The sequence below is a fragment of the Augochlora pura genome, chromosome 5 (assembly GCF_028453695.1).
Source record: "Augochlora pura isolate Apur16 chromosome 5, APUR_v2.2.1, whole genome shotgun sequence".
NCBI lineage: Eukaryota > Metazoa > Arthropoda > Insecta > Hymenoptera > Halictidae > Augochlora > Augochlora pura.
This window is the reverse complement of record NC_135776.1, coordinates 12428839-12444316: the sequence shown is the minus strand read 5'-3', so window position 1 is coordinate 12444316 and position 15478 is coordinate 12428839. Positions and strand designations below refer to the sequence as shown.

At 36.9% G+C, this 15478-nt stretch overlaps 1 protein-coding gene across 1 annotated transcript in view; it reads left to right on the top strand.

Annotated features, from left to right (window-relative positions):
- The window catches only part of LOC144470033 (uncharacterized), a 53764-nt gene extending 39805 nt beyond the window's left edge, over positions 1-13959 (top strand). Inside the window, exons 3-4 of the mRNA XM_078180813.1 lie at positions 4519-4608; positions 13831-13959. Coding sequence (XP_078036939.1) covers positions 4519-4608; positions 13831-13959 — 219 coding nt within the window. The remainder of the gene's footprint in view (positions 1-4518; positions 4609-13830) is intronic.
- Positions 13960-15478: the final 1519 nt, after the last annotated feature.

Genomic DNA, 15478 nt, shown 5'->3' with positions numbered 1-15478 from the left:
CTTTAGATAAAGAAGGATGGCGATCGGCGACACATTCGTAAATACGTACTCGTAACGACCTGTTGTCTGCTCTATTCCAATAACAAGGATAGCCGATGTCTCGCAAATACCTGCGATCGGCAAAACCCAAACAGAGACGGTGATTTCCAACGACTCCGTGGAGATTCCTTGTTATAATGCACTTTTGATCCGAAATTCGCATACTGGAGATCGTAAATCTCCAGCAGGTTTTCCGGGAGTACCGAGGTTTGTCAGTTCCTCATTCGGAGCTCTCACTTCCTTGACGAGGTGCTCTGCCTCGAGGAAGCAACCCGATTCGAGGCCAGGATCTGCAGAATCCTATGGTGGCCAAGATCTGATTGAGCGAAGCATAGTTTGCCTCGCCGGAGCCCGAACAGCTAAGCAGGTGCGGGTTGTGCCAGCCCACAATTAACCCTGTTTAGCAGGTCGACGTGCCAGACCATGCCACATTGCATAGTGCAAGCGGTGGGTGGACCTGACGTCGACCTGGGGGACTGCGTTGCCGCAATTTTTGTCCTTTCCCTTAGAAACTGACCCGCAAAGGAACCCACTTAGGCGTGATAAAGTTCCTTGCGGTAACCGCGGACTACAATCAAGAGGCGCGAGACTGATTGCGACAAGACTAACAATCGTCTCGATGTCAAGAAGAAGTGTCCAAGGAACCTACAGGATCACCCGTGCACTGCAACAGTACAGGGCGGACGAAACTGGGCCGTATCTTGGCTTCTGACTTATTAATCGCAGTTTAATCGCTCTCTGACTCGGATGCAGCAATGGTGCTGATCGAGTCGAGCGTGTAAGTTATTTATAACTTAATAAACGGAATATTCTATGATACCATACATTCCTCTGCGATCGTATATCGTGGGTGCACCGTTCCTTTCGACGTATGACACCGCACAGCAGACTTTTCGGAATAACCGACTTTCTATCCCGGATTAACTATACTCGTTGAATGCCGGAATCTGACTATTTCAAATTGGACCGTTCTTCCCGACGGTCACAATGAGACTACATATATCGTTTTGAACTGTACGTTCCGACAGTCACAACTAGACTATTTACTTTTGGTTTCCGCGGAGGCGAACGACCGTTATCTTCGGTTGCCTTCCCGTACTATCGGCAAGGTTCGGCGGATTGTCCTCGCCGTTCCAACTGCCGTTCTTTTCTCTCTCTCAACTTCGTTTTTTGATGAAGGCCAATTCGAACGTCCCGTCGAACTTGCCTTTGTCCGTGGCAAGGTGTTCCCTATTTATGCCAACGGTTTTTACCATCGAAGTTTTTCTGGGCCTAGCAGTTACCGTGTCGAGGACACATCGATAGCGGTGACCGAGCCCGGTAAATATACTAAGAAAAACTTCGGCTCTTTTAATTTAGAATCTTATTTTTAGATTCCGCGTTTCTGCTAATATCCTATCGAAATTAACGCGTTTTATTCGATATTTAAACACACGGAATGAACGGGTCCGTACGTAACAGTATTAATAATGTGTTTAAAAAGGTCCGAAACCAGCATCACTGATAGAAAATTGATAATTAAGTGGCACAATGAAGGCAAGAGCTATGCCGAAATAGCACAGTTATTAGGGAAAAGTAAATCTATTATTCACCACATAGTAAAAAAAGTAAAAACCACTGGAGTTCTTCAAAATGAAGTCCGTTCTGGCCGATTAAAGAAATTAACGAATAGGGTAGAGAATGTAATTGTGCGTTAAATAAAAAAGGATTCAACTATTTCGACTCCAAAACTTGCGACACCAGTTGATAACTTTGGGAAACAAGTTCATCCGGAACTTTGTCGAAGAATCCTCCGTGAAAATAATTTTCATGGGCGTATACCTTGAAAGAAATCATTTGTTAGCAAAGTTAACAAGCAGAAGACACTAAATTTCCCTAAAAGATATGTAAGCAAGGACAAGGACACGAACTTTTGGAAACGCATTATTTTCTTGGACGAAAGTAAATTCAACATATTTGGCTCCGATGGATGTTATCAAAGTTGGAGAAAACCAAATAGAGAGATGGACTTTAAAAATCTACATCCAACCGTGAAGCATTCAGGTGGATCGATAATGATGTGGGGGTGTATGACAGCCAGTGGTGTTGGAAACCTCGTCATTATTGATGGAATATTAGATAAACATAAATATATGCAGATATTAAAAGATAATTTGAAGCAAAGTGCGGAAAAACTGGGAATAGTAGATGATTTTCATTTCCAACAGGGCAATGATCCTAAACATACCGCACATATTGTTAAACAGTGGATGATATATAACGTACCCCACATTTTAGAAACACCTCCACAAAAGTCGGGATATCAATCCCATTGAGCACTTATGGGCAGAAATTAGCAGACAACTAAGTAAATATAATATTAATTCCAAGGATGGATTAAAAACAGCAATTTTTGATGTTTGGAATAAAATGGGAACAGAAATAACAGAAACTTTGGTTGACAGCATGCAACGACGTTTGCAAGCCATAATAAGTGCTCATGGAGGACTGACAAAATATTAAAACTCTACATTCATGCAAAAAATATATTACTAATTTAATCGTTCGAATACTTTTGTGGCGTCCGTTTAGCTGATGTTGGCAATTAATCTTTCATAAGTATTGTTTACGTTATCAAAGACGCTTGAAATTTAACATGTATAACCGTGATACCTGTATGTTATTACAGGAATAAAAATATTTTGTAATTCGTAATAGGTCTGTTGGGTTCGTGGTGGTCCGGTCGGGTTCCCCAGAAAGAGTGGCCGAGGGACGCGTTCGCAGGTGCCACGAGGCGCAGCTAGACAAATGCACACCGGCAAAGACGAGCGACTGGGCTCAGAGCCGTCTGCGCGTTCCCGGCCCCCAACAGGTCTCACATTTTTTTCGCGTCAAACTTTTTATTTTAGAGCTTTCGAATACTTTCGCGGCCTTTCGACTTTCTGTATGTGCACCAGACATTCTCTCCATTATTGCTAATGATATTGAAAAATGATTTAGGCATAAATTGTGTGGTTCGAAGATTTTGGTGAAAATAATTAATTTTAATGATGATATGTTTCAAGATTTCGAAGTAATCTATGATTTTCTAAATGGCACTGCACATTTCTATGATTGTATCATAACAATTACGATTAATTTAAGTCTATTGAAATATAATGCTCTAACATTGACATAACCTTGATTATGGAAAATCCTAAAACAATTAGAAATGGAAAGCAGTAATAAATTAATTACATTCTAAAATGCTAAAACATTTAGAATTGTAGACAAATGTTATGTCGCCACGACACAACGGGAGAGTTTTCCAAGTAAATGTGGGTTCTTGTTCGAAACCGGATAATCTACCAACACTTGTTTGGAGTTTGAACTTATTTATTTCGCCGAAGATTTTTTACACAAATACAAAAGTTGAAAGTGGACGCGTGTTTTTTGGAGCACGATGTATGTAGCGAGAAGATATAGTTTTTCTGCTGGGAAGACCGAAAGTCACCAACGTCATCTCGGTCCTCCCTACCCCTTCGACCCAAGGGTGGGTGTTGCAAAGGGCTGCCCAATCGCGATGGGCCCATGGCAGTGATGCGGAGTCGCAAGGAACAACGTTTGGGACCGAGGAGATGGCACCATGAATCCTTCCATGGGGTCTCGGGCCACGCGCGGTCATCGACAAGTCGCCAACATCTGAGTGCAATATTCTTAATTGTCCCGCGTCCCAAACGTGACGTTTTCCGCGACCCGTGGCGTACCCTGTGCCTTGGGACGGTTGGAAGATAGATTTCGGAAGTACGGGTGACAGGCCCACGCCGTAGCCAGTTTCAATGGTCCCAAGCACATGGTCCGCCACCATAAAATCCGACTAGGCAGTCCCGAACTGTACTTTATAATGTATATTGTATTAGTGCAGTAGGACGTAACAACAAATGAAGAAATAACTAGAACGATAACGGAGATACTGCTTCGTACAGAGTAAATGAAACACTTAACACATATTCTTCCGATAATTTTTTACACCACCAATGTAACTTGTTAAAAATCATATCTTTTTTCAGCGGTGGTTATAATTATACCATCTTTGGTTAAAATTATCTCTTTTTGATAAAAATTATAGTTTAATATATTTGTAATTAAAAGAACACGAATTAATTATTTTCTGTAATATAGAAATGACGTATTTTCTTTATTTGACTACTGGTGATTGTTTGCGAAATGACAAATTTTGGTCATGCGGACGAATATGTGTTAAATCTTCGCGATCAGAGAATTTGCTGCTTTTGGATCATTTTTGTACCATAGTGTGTCGCTACTCTCGACACCAGAAACAAATGTAGGGTGTCAGGGTTATGTCAGCCGTCGCAGGGGTGGAGTATAGACGCCGCATAGCTTCCGTAAAAAGTAAATAAAGCCGACGGCGTTGGCCGCGCGCGCGTATCCCTCAGCGTGTTTAGTCTGCGAAAGTTTTGACGAAGCGTTTCTGGGTTCAGAGATTGTTTGTTGTTGCAGAGAGAGTGGCTAATGCGGCGAAGGTCATACGGGAACTCGGTTAGCGCGCATAATCGCCAACGGATAGCGCTTCAGGCGCAGAAACTCGAGGTACGTATCACACCGTGTCGTTCGGTTTTCACGCACGCTGAAGGGCGAACGGCAGGTAAGTGTGCACGTCGCTGACCGTTTAAGTTTCACGGGAAACAGCAAATTCTCCAGGAAAAACTTTGCTAACGTTTCGATGAGTACAGGTAACCGGACGTGAATTTCGGCAAAGGCCATTAGCACTTCATTTATCGGAAGGCTATTAACGTTAGGTTCACGTAGCCAGCCAGAGTGACGGATTACCTTGCTAATTTACGATTATTAGATTTATAAAAATTTGTTGCTTAAGTATAAATACAGTTACTTGGTATAGATTTTACAATACGAATCGTTAAGAATTCGTATGGTTCGGGTGAATGTGTTATTATTACTTTTATAAGGTAATATAGAATATACGTTTTTAGTACACTGTAAACCTAGTGTTAATAGCTGTTTTAACTTCTTGCACTATAATACAAGTCAGACTCATGATAAAGATCTACTAAATATGAATATTATTAATTTTCGTCTAAATTGAAATAAAATCGAATTCTTCTGTTATTAATGTTTAGAAACGGAAGTGAATGTCCTATTAAGGACAGTATTAAAGACAAATAGTGTTAGTCAACACGGCGTGCCAGGAATCGTAGTGCAAGGGGTTAACGATTGAACTATGTGTACAAGACGTAATGTTTGAAGTAAACACGCAATTATTTCCTACACTGTAGCATTCAAGAGGGTTCACAGGGTTCTCTGCATTCTGCATGTTTCTTGATCCAATATGTGATTTTAAAATATATTTATAACAATTGGGAAATATTACAATTGTTCTTAGAAACCACGTAAGGGAACGTTGCCAATATCTCATTAAATCGTACTCCTTAAAAGCTAAGTCAATTATAATAATTATTAATGTTTTATGATGAGCAATGACATGTTTCTGTGCTGCCCCTGTCAATTTCTATAAAATAGGTAAGACTAATGTAAAATTCTAACAATGTTAAATATGTATTACCTATTTTAGTAATAGTAGAATCGTATTTGGTTTTATGCTAATATTACCTTAGCTTACGTACAATACTTATAAGAATTCTAAAAGCGTATTAAAATTGATTTTGAGATTAAATAATCGCGTTTTTTGAAGCAGCAAGTAAGTTGCTTAAATCGTACTGGTATAATTTCTGAAACTAATTTGTACTGGTCCATATTTTCAACAATAGTTTAATTTGGATAACCATGTCTAAAAGAACATATGGAAACGGCTATCGAGGCCTTCAATAATAAACAATATGACTTCAACGAATGCTGTAAAAGTTTCGGAATTCCTAAAGTTAAAGTTTAACCTAAAAGTTAAATGACCTCTGTCTTCGTTAAAAAGGAATGTAAATTGTATCATATTTCCGTAAAATGTTAGAAACGAATTGTTCCAACGTGTCCTGAAAGCATTACTAAACAATGCTTCTAGAAGTGCATCTTGAAATGTTATTATATCGGTGAATGAAAAAAACTAGTTTTGCAATTTCTGTAAACAAGTTCGCCCCGAGAATACGATACAATGTTTGAAACGCTCGATTTGGATGCACGACGTACGTGCAAGCGTATCAAAAAACACCAAACTTTATTATCGTCCTCAATGCATTTGATTTTTGATAAACATTAGTTTCTTTAACCCTCTTAGTACCGGCCAAAAGAGTCTGTATCTTTGCGAAATGTTTAAAACTCGTTTGACGGATAAAGTTTCGGAGAGAAATTGTAAGAATTTTGAAAAGCCTAATAAATAACAAATTCAGAAAGGGAGAAGAAAAAAGAAATTAAATTGTTGTATAATAAAAATATTAAGAAAACTATCTTTTTAATAACAGCCAACGACGATATATCGTTGTTCGGTACCAAGATGGTTAATAAATAAATATATAAATTAAACTGAAATCACTCTATAAATGAGCATATTCCACTTTTCAGCAGTACACTTCCTAAACCGTGTAATTAGGTATTATAAAAATTACAACAGGGGTATAATTTAGGATACAAGTTGCCAAAATTGTACATTTCATTTTTTTTTAAATTCAAATTCAAGTTGAAAATAAGCCTTTTTACACATTTATAACTAAAAATGTTTAAATAACGTGTCATCGTATTGTAGGGATTAATTTGAAAGTAAACCCCACGTGACTCCGTGATAATAATAATACGACACCTTCGTTTAACAATAACAAGTATAACAGTTTATTAACAACGTCCCACGACTTACAACAAGAGTAACAACGACAACAACAACGACAACGCAACAACTTCGACAACAACAACGACTTAACAACGACAACGACTTCAACAACTACGACAACAACAACGACTTCTCCACGCCACGGTTCTCCTTCGAATGCCTCGATCTTTTCCGCTCGTTCTTTTGCCCTTCCTAGCCTTTTCCAAATTATCCTACTCTCTCTCTCTCTCTCTCTCTCTCTCTCTTGCATCCATACTCTTACGCTCTGCCTCACTCGCTATCTCATTCTTACTCATTCTCTCTCTTCCTTTTTATTTCCCTCTCGCTCACTCACACTCTGTCTTTCGGGCACGCAGGACTTCGAGGAACCTAAGCAATAAACTCAGGCCACTCGAAGTCGTCCAAACACGCTGTCGCCATCCGTCCCATTCATTACCATTTTATAACACTCGACCATGCATACCCGGAAAAACCCTACAGTATTATTCTAAACAATTACTTTTATAAATCAGGTTAGCAGTTTTACGTGTTTTTTAAATTTACTAAAATGGTATAATTATGGCAACTATCCTCTAAGTGTGGTATTATTGACGAATGTATTGTAAATCGGCAAAGTTAGCGCAAAATTCGATTGCGACTCTGGCTTGACATATGACTGAAAATAGGTTTCATTTGTGTTCAAAACTACTGCACCCAAGAATCATAACTATTATAATCAGTATGGAAAAGTCACACCATAACAGTTATTATTTTGATTGAATCGTTTTTAATGGTAAATGATAGTTTCTTTTAGCAGCCCAAATTTCGTTTACGATCATTATTAGGCGGGGGGGGGGGGGGGGGGTTTTTTTTAAGTGTTATTGTTAAAGAGAACTGTCCTAGTATTTTTTGAGGGGAGTGTATGTGGAATAAAGGATCTTGTCCAGATGGACACCTAACTGTTTTTCAGCAGTTATGACGAATGGCAGTTTGAAGACGAATCGCCTTGAACAACGATTGTTTATGCCGTTTTGTGCAGTACATTTGAGTTTGAGTAACTAAATTGAGATGGTGTATGATTTCAATTACAAAATGCAAGAATTTTAGATGGAGATCTGCGCGTTAAATTCATTATACGTTATTTAAGTGTTGAGTGTTGAAAGTTTTTAGTCTCCTGTTATTGTAATTTTCTTTCAGTCAGATATTGTATTAATATTCCTAAAACCTCTGATACACTTATTGTACAGAATGTTTTATTGAACACACGAGAAAAAGTCACAAATGTCATGTCAACACTATATGTGCGAACATGTGTTGTTATTTGCATATCTTTTATTTTGCATTTTTGTAAATTCGTTGGAAATTTAAGAATGTGTATTGGTTATAATCGAATATTCTTAATGTCTCTCTATCTAGTATTCTTCGTTATAATCTAGTATCCTTATTGTCTAGTTCCATAAAGAAAAAAAATTACTACTTTTGTGTGAATGTTGAAAATCATTTTTGACAAATATCAAAATCAATGCTTTGAATAACTACAACGAATGACTGCAATCAATTTCTTCAATTGAAAAGTATTGTTGCGAAGGCTTCGGCCTCGCCTCGCCGGTGTTCTCATTCTTAACACTTTATTCACAATTAACACAATATACAACTCGGCGAGGCGAGGCCGAAGCCTTCGCAACAGTATTATAAGTGTTTGAAACTTGATCGTTTTTAATCGTGTGACTTTTGAACAATGGCACTTACATGTCACGATTAATAATTTTAACTTTGATAGTAAATACAATTATGTTACTGAACTCTTCCAAAAAAATTGTTCAAATAATTCAGTTTCCGTTTTTGATAGGGACATTTGGACAGAGCTTCAAGCGATTATTTAATTCGAAAACGAATTTTCAGTTGTAGACAACTACTTGACAGTCTTGCAGTTACTTTCAACGGTACCTCATGTTAGGGTGAAACTTGATAATGGGTAGCTCCCTTGGTTCTAGCCTAAAGGGTTGTACGTCAAGAGGGCCAGTTAACTGCTGCGTCGCATCTTGAGGTTTATGATGGTGCGTCAATCGGTATTGAGTTTGAGTGTCAGGTCTCTGGAAGCGTCAAGTTGTGACTCAAATTGTCGAGAACTGAAATACTGTTTGGAAGCAATATTTTTAAAATAATGTAAATGTTTTACGTCTGCATCGTAAACCCAATTTTCTTTATTTTCTATTCACATAAACTTAACATAAACTAATTTTCTCTCAAACTTTTAAATCCTAAAACTGCTTTATGAATTGTTTATAGAGTGACTTCCATTAATATTTGAAGAACTTTTGAAACACAATAACTTTCTTAGAACTGGATTAAATGTCTTGAATTTTCTTTAAACGATGAAGGAACTAATCTATTAGACAATTACTAGAATGCTTCTTTTTTAATTTTGCTATTACTTTGAATGACAAAAGAAAATAAATACTTTCATTTTTTAATTTTTTTATCAAAGCTATAATGAAAATTTAAAAAACAAGTTTGTAGACTTCGATAATTTACGAAAACGGTTGTCCTTGGTATAAGCTGTAAATAATTGAAGATCGCAAAAATCGCAGTTTTATCCCGAATTTTGACACTTTAAATGAATAAATGTGGTGAAGTAACAGATTTTTAAATCTTTTAACGCTTATAACTTGATTTTGCGTTAACCAATTTCAACGATATTTTTACAAACACAATTTTATAATTTTCATTTTATGCTCAGATAAAAAAGTTAAGAAACGAGAATTTTTAAAGTTTTTCCATTTCATGTAACAGCAAAATTGTAATAAAGTAGTTTAGTTATTGTGTAATATGTTAATCGGAATATTAATGAAAGTCACTGTATGTTTGTAATTGCTTCTACTCTTACCCAGTCTATTCAGGTTATAGTTTAAACAATATCATATTTTAAATTAACATTTTATTGACCTGTCGTTTTAACGACCATATACACTTTTTCGTTTATTTATAGAAATGTTAAATCAAACTTTGTGAAAGTGTATATTTTCATAACTTTAGTATTAAACAATATTTATTTTATCTACTTTATTAATTTTACTCTCCGCAAAAGGTAAAAATATTAAATAATAAAAGAACTCAAATTAACACTCTTATCTTAAAAATAGGTAACAAATTATTGGTTGCCATAACAATCGATTTACAGGCTACCGATCAGAAAAAAAAACGATTTATAGGCTATTGGTTGGCGAAGTGTTAAAAAAATAAGGAAAGGCGTGGAAGCGAAACAGGAGAATTTCTAGTGCAAACAACAGGATTTATGCTTGTCCATTTTGGAGTTTACATCGTTTATCACCTTTATGAATTTCAAATATAAATAATTAGTGGGCTTTGTGCAGACCCCACTACATCAAAAAAATATAGGAATAAAAATATTATTAAGTTTTATTGATGAAAATGTCTTTTTGCATTATAGATATCAGAACGTAGTTTATTTCTACTTTATACTTCTACTATAGTGTTTCTCACAAGTTTGTACATATTGCACAGGATTTTTAATATTTCATCGTATTACACGTCACGTAGAACCATTTTCTATACTTCAATATATTATCCATTTCATATTCTCATTTGCACAGTTGGCACTTCCATTGATTTAAACCACGTTGGAGTTCGTATTTATGACTTCAGCTCGGTTTTGTGATAGTTCAATGATCAAGATAAATTAACCCTTTGCACTTGATGGTACTTTATCTCCAGAACAGGAACAATTCATTCGACCTAGAATATTTCCATTCTGTGTACGTGAAGCGCTTAATCATGTCACACCTACATTTTTAACAATTTATTAGCCACAAATAAATTCAATAATGTAAAGATTATTTTGTATTATGGTGTAGTAATTTGTAGCCATATAAATTCGTTTTATTTTCAATGTTCCCGCGGGCTTACATCCGATGACCGGGGATATGTACGAAAATATCGCATTAGAGTGCACGCTAAAATATAAATGTGCAAAAATAAAGTGATAGAATAAAGTAATATAAAAAAAGTAAAAATTAAACATGCATTGATTTTAAAATTTATATAATTAAAATGGAAAACTACTAGGAATTGCTATACGAATGAGACGTTTAAATTACATCGTTCATCTTTCAATTACTCAACTAAATTAATTAATTACCGAATCAATATGTTTTCCAGTTTTACCATCGAGTAGTTCTATTTCTCCGAATGAAATGTTTCATCGGTAGATCTTATACCTCCCGATTTTATTGATCAAGTGTACACTCGCAACGGCATTAACTTAGGTACTTGTATTATGAATTATCGAAAATAACAATAATGACAGAAGTGTAAGAAAGTATTTATTGCGCAGATATATTTATTAAAGATTAACAAACACAAGTAAACTAAATTTTGTACAGATACAAAACTATGTAAGGAAGCAAAATGTTTAATATTTAATATAACTGAAGACAAGAAGTATGTTGACATTGTTAATTGAATGCACAACTTAAATTATTGTAATTTTTTCAATTAATTAATTTTTCAGCGTAGTGGACTTAATTTATTTCACTTTTTCTTGAACGCTTCTATAAAAGGCATCGAAAAAAACAAATTCTCCCGAATAATTCATTATACTTGGAGTCGATCAAGCAGTCGATCGAGTTAATTGTCACTAAACATTCAATTCGTTCGTTATTAACCCCTTGACTACGACAAACTTTGATACGCTGTGAGCCGAGAACGGCAAATTTTTGGGTTGGGATGCATTTTTATGAAAACATATCTCAATGATCAAGAAACGAAATTTCACTACATTAAAACAATATTATTTCTTCCTTCGTATTCTAAACTACTGTAAATATTGAACATTTAATATTAAAGTAAGGCTTTTTTCACAACATATCTAGTAATCTAGTAAAGTGTTATATAATTCGAAACATTGATACATACAAAATCTTACATCACATTTCTTACATTCATAATGTGTCTCACTTCTTTTGTTATGTTTTTGTCGCACTACATATTTGCGCCCTTTGTCTAATTGTAGTAAGATCTATCGGAATAATTATGTGTTACAAACGCAATTTTTTTCTAAGCGGCTATGAATCGCCATAGTAGCGAAAGGGTTAAATTATTTTTATATTATAGTGGAGTAACCTCTGTTCCGTCTTGCAACGGAATTTTATTATTTATTTTGTTTCCAACTGAATTTGTTGTATTCACTTCGAACAGGTTTATTTCTTCATCACCCTCTTGGCGGAGCGAGACTCTATTAACAAAATGAATAAAGATTCACTACCATAATTGCATTGAAATTATAGTTTTTAATCGGTCATCAAGTAATTTCCGAATGCTCCATTGGCATTCTCTTTTTAGTTTCGTACTGCGCCGCTATGGCGTCCGCTGGCTCGTGGTTTTCCCGCCACCTGCATGGCTATGAGATACGTGCATCCGACTTCCCTCTCCACCTCACCGTCAACCAATCCGCGTTCGAGTTCCTATCGGAGAAAACTATAAAAGAGTAGAAATTTTGACTCTAGTATCGTTCACGATTCGCCTTATTTACCTTCTGGACTTATTTGCCCTTAGGTCTTATTCGCTCAGTCCTCTCAGTCTCGTCAAGCATCAGCTTTCTCAGGCCTTATCGCGCTCGTCATTTTTCGCGATTTCTCGCATAGTCTTGGCGCGCTACTCATTCTCGCTCAATGTAGACCAGAGCTGTGCAACCTGAATCACGTAGCGCACATGCCAGAGCAGCTAAGAGCAAAGCGTTTGATGGCAGGCTCAGTCCTCACTCCTCGGGGCAACAATGTCTCTTCCTTATCTCCTCGTGGGATTCCTTACCGGTAGCATCGGACAACCGGCATATAACAGCAATGCGAGCGAGTGAAAGAGGAAGAACGGTGCATCTCATGCGGCCCCACTTTTTCAAGACTTTTGCCCTAGCGTTGCTCCGTAGCTTCGCTCATAGTCCCTAGCTGTACCCAAGCCCGTAATGATTCAGGTTGTCCAGCTCTGGTCTAGTCAGTCGGCTCTTTGCTCTCTCAGACTGCTCTAGTCGGCACCAGCTCCCGTTAGTCTTCCTGGTAATCGGTCGATCGCAATGTCCATGCAATTCGATCAACTATAAATGCTTGTAAATACACAATTTGTTTTTCCAAATCAGCTGTTCATTTTTAATTCAGCGGACGATAATTAATTGAATAATGAAAATAATGTAATTAATTAAATAATTAATTGAACGGAAAGATAATTTCATAATCGCTGGGTAATGACATCAGGTGCTCACGCAGGTCACCTACAACCTCCATGCTTCACGGTTATAATCACGAGAGTTGATTTAAACGCATTTGCTACTTCCGTTCATACGTATATTCTTCATTTACTTAACACTAGACCTACCAAGGGGTGTCAAAATGACTTGTTTGACATTTTTTTAAATTATAACTCATTTCAGTTGCATTTTGTTTCAGAAAATTTTGCACGATTTTTTCCAAGATATACAAATAATTAATTCTGTAAAACTGTTATGTTTTTTTTTACCATTTTGTTGTAAATTTGTATGCAGTATACCTACATATACCGAGATTAGTCATTTTAACCCTCCCCCCACGGAACATAGGTTTTCGGTACTGTTCTGTTGAATCGTAGAAATTATTGTGACACGTTATTTGTGACACCACCTTTAGTCGTAAAAGAAAATATTTCAAACTCAAAGATATGTCAACAACCAAAAAATGTTTTTCTTACGATTTACACTGTTTGACTTGGTCATTACTTGCAGTATTTATTGCAGGCAAGTTTCCTCAGATTACTTTCAGTCGATCATTTTATGCATAAGTATTTTATAAATTTTTGCTATTCTATTACTATTATTATTCAGGTTATATTCAATTTTTGTCCATAAAAATAAAAAATATATAAAAACGAAAAATTGCTGTCTTTTCTTAAATGTCTTGGTAATTTAAGAAACAAGTCATTTTGACCCCTCCGGTAGAAGTAGGTATACCTCAATCGTCGGTAGTTCTAGTGTTAACTACATCGAGCGAACTGACAAGAAAATTGGTAAAAGATTGTTGAATAAGAGGTATATAGAGGTGGAGAAAGACGTGGACGATAGTACTAGGCGGGAAATAGATGTGAAAGTATTTGAAGAAGAAGGAAGGGCGCGTGAGATAGATAAGTGAAATAGGTCAGGATAAAAGGACAAAGCGGGGCAGAAAAGGCCGGTGGTACGGTGTCAAACCGATCGGTAATGAAGAGCCCGGAGTCAAGAGAGCAGTGGGGTTATGAAGGAAGCGAATGATAAGAGGGACGAAAAAAATGCTACAAGTAAAGGAAGGAAAGAAGGGAAGGTTGGGGACAGACATGGTAGTCAAGAAAGGAGAGGGTGCAATGGAGAAGAAGAGCAAAGGGGTAGAAAGATTCAAAGAAAACGAGAACGAAGAGAAAGGGTCGAGGAAGGACATTCTAGAAGAGGAGAAGGAAGAGTGTGGAGAGAGAATGTGTTGAACAGTCTACTGTTAGGAATGTTAAAGGGGAGAAAGCAAAATATATTATTTAAACGTTTTTAGTCATGAAAACATTTAAATAATCAACTAGAATCCTAATTTTCTAGTAAAACAAAATTTAATACATATGTCAACTTACTTTCCGATGGCAGGACGATTCAAAAATTACACATTCGATTGAAAAATCTAGAGTATTGTTAATAATTCCGCTTCTCCTTCGGTACTGATGCACTGTCGACGTGGAGGAAAAAGTAAACGGCAAATAGCAAAGAATATAAAAATAAAATTGAAGATCCCAACATAGATACCAAAACATGTCTTGCGCAACGAACATTGTCAATTAGAACTGATCACTTAACGTTTCTTGGATATTCCAGGAGAAACTTTAAACCGATTTCGCGCAGCCCGTGCGTAAAAACATTACGGGCCAAAAATATCGATACAGACAGCGGAAAGCAATTTCAATTTGTAACAAATTTGTAAAATCCGACACGAATCCCCGGAATGGGAACGGTGAAAGTTCCCTCCGATCCCGGCACGTAGCGCGAATTCGTTAAAACGCGGATAGGATAATCGCTCGTGCTGGCGGCGCTCGTGAATCGGAATCAAGTGTCGGTCCCCGAGAAGTATAACATAATACCGCGTCGGCGAAAAAAAATGGGGGAAAAAAGGTCGATGAAAAAGGAAAGAAACGATAGTCGAGACGTGGCGGCCGCGTGGCCGGACGAATTATCACCGTCCGGCATTCGGTCGCGTTACGGTCGATACTTAATTGCCAATTAGGGAATGCAAAGAGGCACCGCGACGAAAACTGGTTCGTTTTACGCGTTCCGCGCGCGAAAGTCAACCCTCGGTAATGGCCCATCGGAAGATTTATAAACGAAATTAATTACGTAAGCACCACTTTCCTGTTAACAATGCCGCGAATAATCTTCCTTTTTCCATTCGCCACGCGTTTCATTTTCCTCCTGACGACGTATTTTATACACTCTCCTTCGTTACCCCGTCGTTACTTCATAATCTCATCAACGTGGAGAAATATGTCACTCGTCGGCATCACGTAAACAAGGTACACGGAACTTGTTCACATAATAAACTGTTTATTCATCAAAATTAATTTTACCATCTCCAAACTAGGCCCCATCCGAGGCAGTACACATATGCCAACGTTTCCACTAATATTCAAAACCATTGT